The sequence below is a fragment of the Eurytemora carolleeae genome, unplaced genomic scaffold (assembly GCF_000591075.1).
Source record: "Eurytemora carolleeae unplaced genomic scaffold, Eaff_2.0 scaffold1090, whole genome shotgun sequence".
Taxonomy (NCBI): domain Eukaryota; kingdom Metazoa; phylum Arthropoda; class Copepoda; order Calanoida; family Temoridae; genus Eurytemora; species Eurytemora carolleeae.
Window position 1 is genome coordinate 5,481 of NW_019396976.1, and position 18,070 is coordinate 23,550.

The window sequence follows — 18,070 nt, forward strand, 5'->3', positions numbered from 1 at the left end:
TTTTTTGGGGGGGGGGGGGCGGTTACTTTGTTTTTTCCTAACCTGTATTCCTAGTACTAAGTAGAGTATACTGTCCGCAGCATAGGAATCTCCATTGGGTTTCTTGACCTTCAAATGAAATAACATCAATTTTTAATGGTAAATAAAACATCTTTTTAAAGCAAAAGATCTATGAAAGTCGTTTTAAAGAAATATGTGTTTAAAAGAAAAATTAAATAAAAACTGAATGGCCTTTATACTACTTACCAATTTATTTCATTTTAAGAAAAAGATTCTGAAAAAGTGCTCAAGATCCGGATCTGGATCATTTTGATCCGCAATATTTTTGCAACTTTGGCTTCCTGGATCCGATTCCGCAAAAATACAGGAATCTGGATACAAAAATATCAACCAAAAACTGTAACCACATGTTTGCTCTCCTAAACCCGAATCTTATCTGTTGAAAAAAGAGAGGTTAATCAAATGACTTTATTTTTAAATGGTTTACCAAGTTTCAGAAAAAAATGCGTTACTTTAAAGCAAACGTTCCTAACTTGGATCCGGATCCGGATCAAAATAAAAGCACTGTAAAAAGTCATACTGCTTAAGTAACAAGTTCAATACTTCAGTGTAAGTCATACATTTGCAAAATTTTTTGCCAGCTACTGGCGAAACTAAATGTACAAGATTGTTTAAATGTCGTCTTCCAATTCCAGTGTTACAGATCACACTTTGGCTGGATGAAATTTTACCTCTTTTACGAACATACACAGCGTAAAATTTAATTCATCAGCTCTCAATTTCAGGATATCTGTCTCAAATGATTTCTGATACTTCCCCTAAACAAAATTAGAAATAATGAAATATTGAGAACTAGCTGAAGTGACCGGCGTTGCCCATGGAATAAAAAAAAAATTTTGTAACAAAATGTATTTTTTAGCCTATGAGTGTCCACAACAAATGTCAGCCCATTCGGACCAGTCGTTTGGCCGGCCAGAGGGAACATATATATTCGAATGTCTTGTTTTTTATTGACAATTAACGTTAAAAATTCAGAATCTGATGTCAACAAATGGGAGTCAAATAAAGAATTAACCTTCAAAAGGTTTCGAAAAAGAAAAAACTGCGAATTTTTTCTTCTACTTTATTCTTTATTATTTAAATAATAATTTAATTTTTCCCAGTCCAAATTGTAACATTAAGAAACCTTAATTTTACAGCGGTGTTTAAATTAATTTAATCTTGAACTGCAAAGTGTAGTTCTAAATATCGGAAACCGATACCTGCTACATCCAATTCAGATGTTTAAAGGAAAGGTTATCTTGGAAATACAGAATAATTTATAGAACTTCTAAATACTAAATTCTCTTTGATGTGAGAAATCACAGCAAGCAAATATTGACCCTATTTTATATAACTCTTCAATAGATTAAAAGGTATGAATGTTCAATTCCATTTTGAAACACAGGACACATTAAAAAATGTTAGTTAATGAATGAGTTAAATAATATTTATTTCCAACATTTCATTTCCAAGCATTCATTATCTTTAAAAACAAGAAAACGAATGAACTTATTTCAAACTTTATATTATATTTTTTAAATAGACAATTTTGGACATAGGTTTTTGAAATTCTTACCTGTGCACGTTGTTTCTCTAACTCGGCGTTTTTACCAACTACCCAGTGCTTCCACGCATTCACCTTGGATAAGATAATACGTTGAGATTTATTTTAGAATTAGTTCTTCTTGGAAAACAATTCGATATTTATAAATATCACCGAGTTAAGAATCGGGTCAACATTTTTGAGGCTTTACATGGGAGTACTTACAAAACGTTTCCCGACAATAGGTTTCCTGCACGAAATGTTTCCCCACAAAACGTTTTTTCACATTACATTACATAAAAACAAGAATATCTGCTTCATTTAGATGCCGTTTTAAATCTTTAATAAACAAGAACATTTAGATGCCGTTTAATAAAGCGCCAGCTGAAAATGCGATGAGTTTGACATAAATGTTGAAGTTTAACTGACCCCGTAGGTAAACTTGAGATGGTGGTTGACATCAGGACGCTCTTTAGGCTGCTGCGCTATCACGGCTGCTGCCTGCTGCTCTCTAAACAATATATTCAGCATCAAGAGCATATTCGAAGTTCAGATTTTAAGAAATGATGATTTTTTTTGTTTTTTTTTTTAAAGGACTGCTCACTATATTTATAATTTATGTATTTTTCTTTTAAGAGTGAAAACAAATCATAAAACTTAAAACATGTGCCAGTGACACGCTTCCAACCGTAATGGTGGTGCGGTCTCAAGAGAGCTTAACTATGACTTCTACGGAACGATGGCTGACCATTTCATTTTTTTGTATTTAATAAGAATTACATATAAAAGTTAACAGTTCCTTTATAATCAGAAAGGGTGCTTCTCGCCAGAGTGTTGAATACAAGGCCGGTGTCTGGGTAGACAAGGCTCAGATTTGGCTAGTTTTCATCATTTTTTATCCTTCCAGTTTTTTTCCATTTCCAATTTTTATACAGGATTTCTATAAAATTACAGTTTTAAGACAAAATATACCTTACTGTATCTACCCTCGCTCGTTTATTTTGCTGTGTATTTCTTCCCCGCTGTCGTCTTTGTGGCTGTCGCTGGAAAAAATAAATTTATATATTTAAAACATATTCTATACTAGGCTATATAGTCATAAAAAGTTTAATTGACCTCAACATTTGAAGTGCCAAGAATTTTTTTTATTATCGTATGGAGGAAAAGATGGATATTTTTGAGCTTTCTGTCCCATTGGAAACAACTATCAAAAATGCCAACGCTCAAAATATGAACAAGTATGAACATTTTATCACAGATATAACAACTAGGGGTGTGTCTGTTCACCCTTTTGAAATCGGCTCAAGAGGATATATCTCGCCATCAAATAAAGCAAATCTAAAGAAACTGCATAAGTTCTGCAAACCCAGTGTTAATTTCAAAGCAATGTGCGAAAATCTATCAAGCCTCGTCTCTGGTCCCAGATGGATTGTGATTACTTCCTGTCTGGTTGGTGGTCTCTGGTCCCAGTTAGATTGTGGTTTCTACCTGTCTGGTTGGTGGTCTCTGGTCCCAGTTAGATTGTGGTTACTACCTGTCTGGTTGGTGGTCTCTGGTCCCAATAAGATTGTGGTTTCTACCTGTCTGGTTGGTGGTCTCTGGTCCCAGATAGATTGTGGTTTCTACCTGTCTGGTTGGTGGTCTCTGGTCACAGATAGATTGTGGTTACTACCTGTCTGGTTGGTGGTCTCTGGTCCCAAATAGATTGTGGTTTCTACCTGTCTTGTTGGTGGTCTCTGGTCCCAGATAGATTGTGGTTTCTACCTGTCTGGTTGGTGGTCTCTGGTCCCAGATAGATTGTGGTTTCTACCTGTCGGGTTGGTGGTCTCTGGTCCCAGATAGATTGTGGTTACTACCTGTCTGGTTGGTGGTCTCTGGTCCCAGATAGATTGTGGTTTCCAATCTTCCTCGGACTCTTGATCATCGGCATCAGAATCTGAAATAGTTTACTTTAATTTCATAAGACCTTTCTAACAAAGATGACAATTCTCGATTTACCAAGGTACCCTTAAAAAAGCTTTGTCTGGTCAAGTATGCATTAAATATCAATATTAATGTTAGAATTTTTGGGTATTTTCAGAGTTTGTAAAGCTACAATATTTTCCACATTATTTATCAGATCACGGTTTCAAGGGTACCGCTATCTTCGAATTGAGGGTCACTTTAACATTAGGCTTACAGTCCCTTTCAGGTACCCTTTATTTTTAAAGGGGCATTTCCTATTTATAACGTAATCTTTATACCTAAATATCTGATCAATCAACTACAAGATATTTTAAAAGTAAGATAGTTAAGACAGGTCTAACATTTTTTAGCAATATATGTGAAGGTAATAAACAATTATGCAGGAGGACACGTGTTGATCCGATGAAGGTTGGAGAACTCCTGATTTCCACCAGCATATATCTATTCCTCCTTTTCATTCAAGGATTCTTAGTTCGGATTTAAGGAGAAAATAGATCCGCTACAATATCTTTTTTTTTTTAGTTTTTTAGAAAAGTTCTAAAATTTGACAGGTTCCTCCTTTCTGCACCATAAATTCGAAATTAACTTTGATGAAGAAACCACAAAAAAATAATTAAATTTTAATCAGAAAAAACATGAATATCTCAGTTATTATTGATCAGGTATAGGTTTTAATCGGACATGCCATTCTAGAATTGAATCATCGCCTGAAAATACGTTTTCATCCCTCTAACAAACATTCATATTTGCATTCTGTCACGTGTTATATTTAGTTAATTATTTTTTTATTTTGAGCTAGTTTTAGTTACCTCTTTGGCTGGCTCTTCTCTTGTTATGTGTCGGATACTGATTATATGCAGGGAACTGTCTGGCCTGAATATAATTCATTAATCGTCAAACCAACCAACCAACCAACCAGTAATGAAAGGAAAGTAACAATGTCAAAAGAAATGATGTTGAAAGGAGGAATAAAAGAAAGAATGAACTGAAAATGAAAAAAAATAATTATGAGAAAGAAAGAAGAAAAAATTTATAAGGAGAAAATAAAAAAAAAAAACTATTAAAAGAAAAAAGAGAAGAAAAAAATAAAGAAGAAAATGGATGAGGTTATAAATGATGAATAAATTTAGGATGAGTGATTAATAGAAGGTGAAATGTAGAAATATAGAAATGAAAAATAAATTTAATGCAAAAAAAAAATGTAAAAAAAGACAAAGAATAATATATTACCCCCGGGGGTTCAGGTGTGGAGCTGGGTAAAGGTTTTGGGACTATTCTCTCAGGAGCCATCTCGTTTTCAAGATCAGGAAGTGGAACCATATTCTGAACCTTCTCCAGACCACTGCAATCATCAGCTTCAAGATCTTCAGCTAAAAAACATCAAATCAGTATCTATCTCATATCCTAGATATCATTGAACTAAAATTTACTTTTTGGGACGCAATTTTATTCCACTAATTTTTATTTAAAAGATAAAGATAAAGAGTTAAATCTGAATAAGAATAACATGATTGGCAAGAAAGCATCTATTTAATAATATTTGAGGGCGAAAAATTTTAACTTTCCAGGGTTAAAAATTTTCTAAAACATTGAATGTCATTTTTACTCCCACAGAAGATAGGTATTTTGTGTTCAGGATTTATTCGCTGAATAAGGAAAAAGAGATGATTTTTTTGGGGAAAATAAGTAAATATTTGGGTAAAAGTATGATCGATCATTTAAACCCAAAATTCACTTGTTTGATAAATAATGTTGAGTAATAAATCTAGCACTGACTATGTCAGCAAGGATAAGTATATGAACGAGTTACCATCTGAATTACTATCACTGGAATCCTTGTCCTGCGCAGCAATATCACCAGCCAGGGCCAATAGTTCAGCTTCATACGGATCCGCAGGTATCTTAAAATATCATTTTTTCAATCAATCAATCAAACAATCTGCAATTGTATTTATCAAACAAACAAACAATCCAGACTGCTATGAATACTAAATTGTTGAATAATTTTGAAGACTGGGTCAACTTTAGAGTGTTGCATCGTCTTAGCCTTTGATACTTAATCAATAGCTCACGAATACATGTCTGCTGCATGCACTTGCCATGTACATTAAATGACAATAAAGCATTTAATTCAAGCTTTAGTGTAAAAGGAGTAATTGGCAACATACTGAACGCTTTTTGTGGGAGAGCTTCAGGATCATGTGAATGATGTCTCTTTTAGTTGTATGACGTGTGTGTACATTACAATGTACACTTTGGTTAGAAATTTACATAAGACAACCAACAACTAACTATGATTAATTAATAATTACCTTATTTTGAATTTTCTTAATTTGCTTGAGAATTCCTTTCATTGTGTTCCTGAACAACAAAAATTATTTAACTTCAAAATTCTAGAAAATTCTATTTATTCCAGTTGACCCATCCATAATCTAAATCAATGTAATTAATTTAATGAAAAAAATTCTGTTCTTTTAAAAAAGAAATGAAGCAAAAATAGGAAGAATTATTGAAAAAATACCTTGTTGTTGGAATGAAAACTGGAACTGGGAAAGGTAAGGGAATGGGAACAGGAACGGGGAATGGAACATTATACATCTTGCAGGGAGTAGGAATATGAATGGGAACAGGAATTGGAACAATGATTGGTTGAGGAGGAGTTTCAGTTTGAGTAGATTTAGAATAGGAACTCTGTCTACAGCTTACGCCCTACGCCAAACAAGATTGAAGTAAGTTTTGAATTCTCAATTTTGATATTTTTAATGACTTTGCGCTTTATTCAGCATTTTTTCTATATCGTTAATTTAAAGAAAGTATGCCAAATTATTGTGAAATCCGAGTTTGGAAACATAATCAACAAAAAATCAACAAAAAATCAACAAAAATCAACACGGAATAGATGAAAATGTTTTTTGGAAATGAAAACTTTTATCTGGTTTCCTTGGTTAACATAAAAGGTTTGGTCTGCATCCCCTTGTTCTTCCATTCAGGAACCTAAAAGTCAATCAATCAATCAATCAATCAATCAATCAATCAATCAATCATATATTTTATAAGTTAAGTTTATTAATAAAAATATTAATAATAATAATCTGAAAGGGGACTCAACATAAAACCCCCAGGCCCTCAGGGCGCATCTACATGTGGCCTGAAATCCATCCAGGCTGACACATTATTTAACAAATGTGCATATACACTACAGGGTTACCCACAAGGATGAGACTTCAGAGACGACTGTTTGGAATTTATGATGCCCGTTTCTCTTAAATTCATGATTTCATGAAACTAGTTTCTATCTTTATCAAATCACTGAATAAGCCATTAAAATATAATATTTAAGGCATAAGAAAATAAATAGCCATGTTTTAAAGGTTCCGGTCGTCTTTACAGTCCCATCCTTAGTGAGTAGCACTGTACTTTACAATGGGAAAAATCGTAGGTAATCAGACAAAGGATATAAGGGTACGCTTGTAAATCAGACAGTGTCATATGAAAAAAGGCTCTAACCCAGTGTATACTATTTTTGTCTGAAGTTTAAAAACAATTTCCTTAAGATTCATAAGAGAGATCGCTATTAGGTCACATTTAATTAATAAAAACTGGTTACTTTTTCTGTAGTTAATAAGATAAATTAAACTTTTTAACACTTTTATGCAACACATTTCCATCTTGGGAGTAAATTCGATATTTAACTTTAATATTTTACAAGAGTGCAAGCGTAAAGGCCAAAATAAGTTACCTCAGGAGGAAGAACTTGAGTTTCTTTCACCACCTCACGAACAGTCTGGGTCTGAATCTATTAAAATTTTGATTATCATTTCCTAAGTCCTTGAACCCCTTTTCACAATTCTGCAAAGGAAGAATTTTACAAAATCATAAGAAATAACGATGATTTTATTTTTTTTTTGTGGGGGGTAGAAAAAGGACATAAAACGGCATTTTTCCTTATTTTTAATACTTTTTACCCAATTCAGAGAAAAAAAACCTAAACTATGGTGAACTAAAAAGGGGAATGATTTAAAAAATATATATATACTCCTGAATAATGCTCTTAAACTTCGAAACTGTTTTGAGGCTTTTTAACAAATTTTATAGTAAAAATTCAATCAGGCTTTTATACTCTATCATGTTCCAAGTGGAGATGAAGCGACAAAAATTGCCATGGTACTGGGTACTACCTGTATCTGTGGTTGGAGCTGAGTTTGAGGAATAGGTTCAGTTGGAAGAACGGGAAGGGTAGAAGGACCCCCTATTCCTCCTACTGTAGCCATATAATCTTGAGATATGCAAACATTTTAGATAATAAAATTGTTGACACATGGATTCAGAAATTTTAAATATGCTTTTTATAGGAGTCCATATTTTTGAGAAAAAAGGCGGATATCTTTTCAATCAAAAATTCATTCGGTTTTTCCAGGTCAGGTAAAAAGTGTTCCGCATTTCTCACAAAATGAAGGACACACTTTCAAGAAAGTGAAGTAATTTACGAGTTGGTGTGTTTATGAGAGGTTTTTGAGAGTTTTTAAAAGGGTTTTGAGAGTTTCTAAAAGGGTTTTGAGAGTTTAAAAGGTTCCACAAAAGTTTGAGAAATGTTACAAATTTCAAAATTGTTAATTCGTAACATTTGCTGAATTCTTACACAATATAAAAATTTTTGAGAGAAAATATATGCAAAAAAACGTGTTAAAACGATAGTTTTTCCTTTTTTTCTCTTAGGAAAAGAGCCCATAACAGAATACTGTTTTAACTATGAGATGCGTGAACACTGGACACTGAATTTGATTTAATATATATAATTTACATATATTTTACTTTTATGCGATTTAAAATTAACATTTGTTTATTTCTAGATTATTTTCCTGGGGCGAGACTTGATACTGCAGATATGACTGGAGTAAGTGAGTACCCGTTACTTACTGAAAAATATTCTTCAAACTTTTTGTTACTTTTTGTTACTTTTTGTATTAGAAATTAAATCAGATTAAATTTAGAATATTTGTTTGGATTTCAAGATGCCAATTTGTTTATCAGAGGGAAATTTTAAGTTTTAATGGAGACGGTATCTTCTAAGTTTTATCAACGATTCACAATGGTAACTTTTGAACTTTCGTTATAACTACAATCGTAGAGAATTTTTACATTTTCTCCTCTAAATAAAAACAATTTACAACACGACTCTCTGCTTCCGAACAATGAAGAAGAAAATAATAAATCAAGCTAGAAAACGAAGATATGTTATGTCCGCCTATGAAATGGAAGGTCGCTTAAAATATCGCAAATCACTTAAATTTCTTGTTATGTCACCTGAAGTTGATGTCTGTGGTATTCTTTGTCCCTGAGTACCAGTGAGTAGTGCTCTACAGTGTAGGGAACAGTATAGGTTCGCAGGCTTATCATGTCCGCTCTCAAACATCTCTATCATGTCGAAATTGTACTTTTTAACCTAAAATATAACTAGATGTGCGTAAGAGCTTTCAGAGCTGAAACCAAAATATTGGGCGAGAAGTAAATATGTTCTACAACGAATAAAGAAGTTTATTTCTCAATGAAAAATAGTTACCCACCAAGGATGAGACTGTTAAGACGACCTGAAACTTTTTAAATACGATGATTCCGAGGTTAAACAAAGTCTTATGACTTAAATATGGTCGTTTAATGGCTTACTTATTGATCTGACATAGAACGAAATAAGATTGCAGTTGCAGAGAACCATAAATGTAAGGAAACAGAGCTTAAATTTCGTACAGTCGTCTCTGAAGTTTCATCCGTTGTGGGTAGCCCTGTTTTTCAGTTTCTAAAAGCAAGAATAAACTCTTCTCTCGGCCAATGATAAATCACGAAACCACGAGTTTGAGTTTAGTCGCTTTTGATCGCTTGAAATAGAATGCTTTCTCTTTGAAAATTAACTTTAGGCTGTGTAGAAAAAAAAATAAAACAGAATGTGATGACCTTATAAATTAAAATTTTGTTATTAATTTCGTTTATTTTGATCTTAAAGGGAGTGTTCGCGAAAATTGAAAGGGGGTAAAGGCTTATTGCGATAAAAAAGCGCTTTTGATCGCTTCTAATCTTACTTCTATCTGTTTCGTCTATAAGGAGAAAATTGTTAATAAACGACTAATACCAAAGAACGTAGTATCCATTCAAATTCAGAAAGATGCAACATACGACTTAGACCGTAAAAAATTTATTTAATTTCAAAAAATCATTCAGATATTACACCCTATGGTCATCGATTAGATTTCGCCACATTTGTATATAGTTGATTTTTCATAATATGTTTTAATTGTTATGATCTGAGAATTACTTATAATAACATTTATTCTGTTTCGAGGGTTTTTGGTAATGAAGACGACATTTTCATATTATCCAGGAATGTTCGAAAACAAGTTAGAAGCTAAATGTTATTTTAAAAAATAAAATCAAAACATATTATGAAAATCAACTATATACAAATGTGGCGAAAGATAATCGATGACCATAGGGTGTAATATCTGAATAATTTGTTTGAAATTAAATAGATTTTTTTATGGTCTAAGTCAAATGTTGCATCTTTTTGAATTTGTATGGATACTACGTTCTTCGGTATTAGTCGTTTTTAACAATTTTCTCCTTATAGACGCCGCAGATAGAAGTAAGATTAGAAGCGATCAAAAGCGCTTTTTTATCGCATTAAGCCTATACCCCCTTTCATTTTCGCGAACACACCCTTTAAGAAATTCTAACTTCAAGAATTAATAGACATTAGACAGTCCTTTAAAGTAATGAAATAATTGATACCTTACAGTTGGCGCAGGGGATAATCTTCCTGTTCATCATAACAGACACGTTCTGACAGGCTTTACTGCAGTAAGTTTTCATCATACCATCGTAGTAAATACAGCTCACGGGTTCAATTGACAGATCAAAATGTTTCCTAAAAATTAGAGAAAATTAAGATTTGCAAACCAAAACTTTTAAAAAAAACTCTAAAAATATCAGTTCAAAAACCAATCCAATGGTTGGTTATTAACAAAATATTATGGTTTTGGATCCTTGTGTAATAAAATAATTTCGTAAGTAAAGAATCTGAGGAGAAGAAGAATCTTAAAAACGAAAAATCTTTAAAATACTAGAGTCAAATACTTCTTTAGACAATTGCTAAAATATTCTTCTTACTTTATAGAGAAAACACTTTTTATAGATTTTTCTTTTAAACGACTTCATATCAAACCTTTTTTTACATTAATACGTAGACTTTTCAGTAGGGACACCAGAGGCTGCGAGCTTGTTGACTCTGTACTCCAGATCTGGTTTCTTACTGCAGGATTTATCCAAAAATTCGCCACAGAAAGAGTTCAAATCTCTAGCCTTTAGTTCCAATATACTGAAGAAAAAGGACCTTTTGAAAGGGGGGGGGGAGATTTTCAAGAACATATAGACCCCTGTATTGATTATAAAATGTGTGCTGATGTTCTGTTTGTACCTAATGATCTCTCTCTCAATGAGCTTGACTTCCTGACAGACTGAGCAGGGGATGACCTCCTTCTCCTGCTCCTTGATGTTGTTCATCACCTCATACCTAACAGTAAATATACATTAGTAAAATTTAATTATACGGATTTTACCGTAAACATGAATAGATTTCTGTAATAATAAAATTTACATTTTTCACTTATAACCGCACACAAATTTTCCATTTGGGCCCGATCGGTTCAGCCGTTAAGACATTTATAGGATATAGACAAACATTTTGGGAAGGGGAACAAAGGGAAGGGGAAGGTAAAGAATCGATGGAAGGTTGGCAAAAAAAGAAGTGAAGTGTAAATATATGGAAGGGAAGGGCTGGAGCTCTTTACCTCTACATAAATACATAACTTTATCTAAAATCAGAGAGCTTTTCATAAATAATTTCCCCCAATATTTATAATGCAGCATAAAAAACGTGTTAAACATTCGCTGCTCCACCCACGACTTCATAGCAAATATGATAGAAGTATACTCATTACTCAATAACTTTTCCAAATAATCAAACCTACCAACAAATTTCACTTTACATAAAATCAGAGAGTTTTTCACAAATAATTTTCCCCAATAGTTATAATGCAGCATCAAAAAACGTGTTAAAACTTCAAATATGATAAAAAAAAAATTCATTACTCAATAATTTTCCAAATAGTCAAAACAACTAAAAAATTTACAAATTCTAACTCCAAGAAAAATGATGGATAATGAATTCCAAGAAACAATTTGCTCCTGGACTGACAAATTATCAATCCCGACTTAATTTTGCCATTGCCACCATACTTAAAGTTTATAAAAAATTTCCCTGCGGCGCCATTTATGCTTTTTAAAATGCATCCTTTTAAGGATTATTATGCACTGCAATTAAAAATTACGTCTTTTTAGTTATCCAATTTGGGGAAGGAAATCAAAAAAAATTTAAGGAATGAGGGAAGAATACAAAAATTGGAATTATATTCACCCCTGGAAGAGAGTGAAAATCATATAACAAGACCCAAAAAAACTTACTTTTTGAGACAGTTGGCTTCACAGAAATCCTTGAACTGTCCCTTATTCCCTATAGGAGCCAGAAACCCTTCACCACCTGTCACAAAAAATTCACTCATTTCTGATTAATTAATAACATTTTTTGAAAACTATATCCAGCCTACGTAATAGAAACAGAGCCAAATAATATTTTTCGAAGAGTAAGTATTTTTCACTAAAACAAAAATTAAATTAAGCTGTAACAGAAATATCTAGCTGAAAAGAACTCTAAAAACCGTAATTACAAAGATGGCAATACCCGATCCACAACGGTAACCTTGAAACTTTCATCTGATCATTAATATGGAAGATAATGTCGTTTTTCTAGGCTTAAGTGTTTAATTCTGATAATTCTTTTAAGTCTTTTTAAATGGTACCGTTGTGAATAAGGTATTGCCATCTATGCAGGGAGGGTCCCTTGAGATTATCAGTTCCTTGCAAATAAAAGCGTAAAGTTTCATGCAGACCTAATTAGAGAGGACGAAACCTGAACTAAATAAACAAATATAGGTTTGGGATCAGTGATTGTGTGTACAATCCGTTTTCTTAATTTCTATGGTTTTCATCTTGCATCAATTAGTGAGCTCAGAGCTGAGAACTTTTCTGTTAGATACTCATAATCCCGATCCCTTAAACATAGTTGCCACCTGCCCTCCAAAAATGATATCGATATTTTCTGTTGGCACTTTTAATTTGAGGATATATAAAAACCCACTTTATCATTTCTTCAGCTGATCATAACGATTACCATGCAGGATAACAAATAAAGAGTGATTAATAAAGATTAGCGAAAGATCAAGATCAAGCATTGATCTCGATATCCACAATACAAAAGCTCCCAGCTTTGAAAGCGTTGGCNTTAGATTTCCGATTACAAAAATCTCTTATTTATCTAGGTTTAAATTACCTGAGATATCTTTTTGACAGTACGAGCAGACTTTGAGTCCTTTCTTATAATCCTCCAAACACATATTAGAGCAGAACTGTTTTATATCAGACCCAAACCTAGACATTAAATATTTTCAGATCCAAACCTAGACATTAAATATATTCAGATCCAAACCTAAACATTTAATATATTTGATCGATTTAATTAATTGCAATCAGATGCAATAAAATATTATTAAATGCAATCAATCAAGTCAAATTAATTGCATTAAAATAATTCAATTTCTATCAAATCAATTTAAATCAGCTCAGATCCAATAAAATAGAATTAATTGCAATCATATTAAGTCATTTGCAATCAAATGAAAAAAAATTACATTCATAGCATTCAATTTCAATAAAATTAATTTCAAATAGATCTATTGCAATCATATCAAGTTAATTGCGATCAAATCAGATGATTTACAATATTATCAAAAATGTTAAATTCCAATCATTTCAATTGCAAACATATCAAATCAATTTTAACTCAAATCAAATGCACTCAAATAAAATAAGTTGCAAACAAATTAGATCAGTTGCAATCACATCAATTGAGTTGAATTAAGAAAACATTCAGGTTCAAACCAAACCAAACCAAACCAAACCAAACCAAACCAAACCAAACCAAACCAAACCAGCCCTCAATCAAATCAGCCCTCAACAAATCAACCAATTCTATTATCAGCTAGAAGATGATCCTACCTTACACAGTATTTTCCAAGAGATGATGAACTGACAGTTTTCTTACAGCTCGAGCAACTGAACAAACAATATGGATAAAAAAAAACTAAAAAATCGCTAAAGTACTGTTACCCAACCTTCAGAAAAAAGGCATCAATGTTTTGGAATTAATGTCGAAGTTTGAACTCCTTATCTTTTAACCCGAAACGTTAGGAAATTTCCCCCTGAAACTCCTTATATAATTCCCAATTTATTCCTTTCCCCCTTAATAAACATTAGCTTAAGCCCTGTGTATAAAACTGTTCATAAGGACATAAAACTGCAGTAATAAAATATTTAAAAGTGACGGAGTATTTTTTAACTTTTGTCCCCGTTTCATACCTTGATAATCCGGACTGATATTTAGCCAGACATGTGATATTACAGAACTGCATAGTTTCCCACACTACAGCAGACTTCAAGCTCTCAATCTTTAGATGACAATCAGAACAGCATCCACTAGCATCTATCCTAGTCTCATTAATATATTCAACAGATTCATTTATGTCCAGGTTCGTTTCTACCTTCTTTTCAACACTGTTATTGGCCATGTCAGCAAAACTGGCCAATTTCAAGGTAGGTTTCTTTTTATCCTCTTTCTTCTCCTCTTCTTTATCTGTGGGGGTTTCTGTAGGTATCTCTTTTTTAGCCTCCTTCAAAGAATTTACTTCCGACTCTATTTTACTTTTATCAGGAGTTTCCTTTGATTCCTTGGCTTCCCCATTAATTTTCTCGTCTGTTTCCATTGCTGAATCTTCTTTAGTGGTTTTTGATTCATCCTTTCTCTGCGCTTCCCCCGACTCCTTCTCCTTCTTCTCCTCCTCCCCTACCTCTTTCTCCTCCTTAAGAGCTTTTTTCTTCTCATCTACATCCTTCTCACTCTCCTCCTCTAACTCCTTCTCCTCATCAGCTTCAGTCTCGTTCACAAACATCATTATCATAGGTTTCTCGCCAATCATTTTCTTCTCTTCATTTTTATCTGAAGATTTTTCTTTCTTTTCTTCCACATTATCGTCTTCTTTCTCCTTTTCGGTTTCCTTTGATGATTCTTTCTTTTTGCTTTCCATGTCAATTTCTTCGCTTTGAGTGTCAACTGTCTCGGCTTCTTTCTCAGGTATGCTCCCATTTTCAGCTTCTTTGCTTGCTCCACTTACGTTTGAATCATTCTTTTCCGATTTTTCCTCTTTATCAACAGGATCGCCATTGACACTTTTACTCTTTTCCTTAGGATCTGCAGTTTTAAGATCACTTACTGAAGTATCTTTATCTTTGTCAATATTTTCACATTCATCACCAGTTTGATTTTTAGAGGCAGCTTCAGGTTCATCAATATCCATGGATTCATCTGCCGTTTCATCCACCGTCGAGGAAACATCCATGTTGGCTACATTTTCTTCTGAATCCTCAACTTTCTCCGAGTCTTTTACTTGATCATTTGATTCCTTCTGTTGATCCCTTGATTCTTTAATTTGATCTCCAGAATCCTTACTCTGTTCACTTGATCCTTTAATTTGATCATTAGAATCAACTGAATCTATATAAATCGAATTTTTCACTTGACCAACCGACTCTTTTTCATCAGATTCATCAGTTTTCTCGACTAGACTTTCTTGATCCGAGGAGGGCTCCGGGTTTGACTGCTCCACTGTATTTAAACCGGGACCAGGTGATTTCTCCAAACCCAGATCCGGGTTATTTTGTTTCTCCAAACCCGGGTCCGGTTCATTTGGATCTTCACTTACGAGCACGACGTTTTGAGTCCCTGAGATTTTGATCTGAAATAAAGGTTGTCATTAATTGTCGGGATTTGCATTAAAAAGTTTTTCATTAAATTTTGTTGAATGAAAATGTTTGACTAACCTCTGTGTCTCCGATATTCTTAAGTGTAATATTCATATGATCTCCACCCTCCCCCACCTCTCCTCCAACAAACTCAATATTTGGGTTTACAAAATCAGGATGCCGAAAAACCTAAATAAAAGATCTTGAAATAATGGCTTCCTGGATCCAAATCCGCAAAAACATGCGGGCCCATGGATCCACATCCAAAAGGATAAATATCAACCAAAGCAAACTAATAAAAATATTTACTCTTAAAACACAAATCTCAAGCATTCATAATGAGATAAATGAGAGTCTAAAAGTCCAAAAAATGGTCCTTCAAGTCTGGCATAAAAATCATAGAACAGAAATGTAGAACAATTTTTATTTATTTTATTAATCTAAAATATGTTGAAGAAATACTCTGTCGGATGTGAATAAAACAAATCTCATAAGGAAGGAAACGACCAAACAGAACTCTTCATTACTGTTCCATTTAAGAATTTTAAGTAAATTTGATTTTTAATTAGTGTTGATCTTGTTCAGAGCTTCTCGGAAATAAATCCAGGGGGGGGGGGCCAGGGAGGGGAGCACTTTTTTTGCCCCCCCCCCCCCCCCTAGGAGCTTCGGGGGGGGGGGGGCATTAAGATATATAGAATGTATGATATCTCATCATTGTTTGAAGATGAAAATTTTCAAATCATGCTTTTTTGTTGATTATCATTATTAATTGTAGAATCAGATATTTGTTCCTTAAAGAATTAAATAGTATATCGCTATATTTCCGTCCAAATGGGGGAAAAAATTCAAAATTAAGGATTGGAAAGTCAGGGGGAGTAAACAGAGGTAAGGCTTTGGTGGTTCATGACCCCCCCCCCCCCCCGCCTTAGGTACCTTAGAGTTTTCTGCCCATTCTCCGTCTAGATCCACACAGGCAGCTTCTTCCTTACCCGGTTCTACACAACATACAGGTACAATATCATCAATGTAGAGCACAATGATAAGATTAAGCTATAATGTTCAATTTTGAGTGATTCAGTACGAGATTATTCAGGGGTGTTTTGTTTAGAATTTCTGAAAGATTTTGGGGGAAAACATGAAAATTGGAAGAAGAACGAGTTTTGGACCCCTCCCCCCCCCGGGGCCCCCCTCCTATCAATTTGGAACATGATCACTTGTTTTTCAGCAAAATTATTTTAGGGTTAGGTTAGATAAGACAATTTCTGGGCCGAGCGCTGCAGCAAGGACAGGCCAGGGCCGAGCACTGAGGCTAGGACAGGCTAGGGGCCGGGCGTTGCAGCCACATGATCAATGATACACAATGATACACATGATAACCATGTACAAAATTAATAGGAGGGGGGGTCCAAAAATAATTCTCTAGGAAATTACCCATTGAACAACAAATGGCAAGTTAAATCCGTTCTATTTGACCTTAGGTAATTTCCTAGTGAACGATTTTTGGACCCCCCCCCCCTCCTATCGTTTTTGTACATGGATCTCACAGAAAGTGTCTCTACTTAACCTAACCCGTGGCCGCAGCGCTCGGCCCAGAAAGTGTCTTAACTAACCTAACCTGTGGCCGCAGCGCTCGGCCCCCTAGCCCATCCTAGCCGCAGCGCTCGGCCCAGAAAGTGTCTTAACCTAACCTAACCCTAAATAATGCTAAATAAATACTAATTCATGGGCATGTACAAAAATGATAGGAGGGGGGGGGGCTGGAGGGGGGGTCCAAAAATCGTTCACTAGGACAGACCCTACACTTCACTTAATAATTTATTTTCTTTCTCGTTTTCACAATTGTAGCAAAAAAAAAGCTTTTAAAATGAAAATGATACACCCCGGGAATATTATGTACCAAAAAAATGTTAAAGAAACATTTTAAGTTCCGACTAAAATTACGTAAAAAGTTGATAAAATCACTTGCACATACCTAGAACAAACTCTGTCTCAAGAGATACAGACTTCTTTTTGAAGTCCCCCATTTTACAGGGGTAAAATATTAACAATTCTTCTACACTCTTCTATGTTAAAGTCTGAAAATAAGAACAATTCGGATTCCTAAATAATATAGACTAAAATACAGTATTTCTTTAAAAATAAACGAAATAAAATTTAAGAAACAAAGATTATAATAATAAGGACAGTTAAAATTGTTAAAATGTCGGCATCGATATGCATATTTTCTGTCGTCGTTTCACGAATATTAATGATTCTGCAGTCCAAGCTTGTTCAATTGATTAACCGTCATATAATGGTTTGTAATTTCTCACAATAGTTAAACTAGTATATACGAATATTACTTTAATACACTGTTTAAATTATTAAGGTAGTAATAGAGTATCGGAAACAGTTCCGCATTTTAAAGTGTGTACTGTGTATCTGAGTCTGAGGAGTAGAGCTGTGTGAGTGGTCAGTCACGTGACTTGCCGGCAAAATCACGATGACGTCACGATGGAGCAGGCTCACCGCATAGACCGAGTTCACGCGTCTCTCAGCTGATCCGTCGCGACCGGGACC

General features: G+C 33.9%; 1 protein-coding gene across 1 annotated transcript in view; it reads right to left on the bottom strand.

Moving 5' to 3' along the window:
• LOC111710701 (zinc finger MYM-type protein 3) overlaps positions 1–17,614 on the bottom strand; it is a 21,345-nt gene extending 3,731 nt beyond the window's left edge. Inside the window, exons 1-25 of the mRNA XM_023484818.1 lie at positions 17,484–17,614; positions 16,445–16,506; positions 15,590–15,700; positions 14,072–15,504; positions 13,712–13,768; positions 12,987–13,084; positions 12,062–12,137; positions 10,782–11,111; positions 10,331–10,481; positions 8,855–8,993; positions 8,410–8,466; positions 7,729–7,811; positions 7,290–7,346; positions 6,491–6,544; positions 6,072–6,259; positions 5,863–5,911; positions 5,361–5,451; positions 4,781–4,920; positions 4,360–4,423; positions 3,442–3,521; positions 2,558–2,628; positions 2,015–2,096; positions 1,619–1,681; positions 732–818; positions 27–108 (exon numbers count right to left, since the gene is read on the bottom strand). Coding sequence (XP_023340586.1) covers positions 27–108; positions 732–818; positions 1,619–1,681; positions 2,015–2,096; positions 2,558–2,628; positions 3,442–3,521; positions 4,360–4,423; positions 4,781–4,920; positions 5,361–5,451; positions 5,863–5,911; positions 6,072–6,259; positions 6,491–6,544; positions 7,290–7,346; positions 7,729–7,811; positions 8,410–8,466; positions 8,855–8,993; positions 10,331–10,481; positions 10,782–11,111; positions 12,062–12,137; positions 12,987–13,084; positions 13,712–13,768; positions 14,072–15,504; positions 15,590–15,700; positions 16,445–16,506; positions 17,484–17,535 — 3,757 coding nt within the window. The 5' untranslated portion in view covers positions 17,536–17,614. The remainder of the gene's footprint in view (positions 1–26; positions 109–731; positions 819–1,618; positions 1,682–2,014; positions 2,097–2,557; positions 2,629–3,441; positions 3,522–4,359; positions 4,424–4,780; positions 4,921–5,360; positions 5,452–5,862; positions 5,912–6,071; positions 6,260–6,490; positions 6,545–7,289; positions 7,347–7,728; positions 7,812–8,409; positions 8,467–8,854; positions 8,994–10,330; positions 10,482–10,781; positions 11,112–12,061; positions 12,138–12,986; positions 13,085–13,711; positions 13,769–14,071; positions 15,505–15,589; positions 15,701–16,444; positions 16,507–17,483) is intronic.
• Positions 17,615–18,070: the final 456 nt, after the last annotated feature.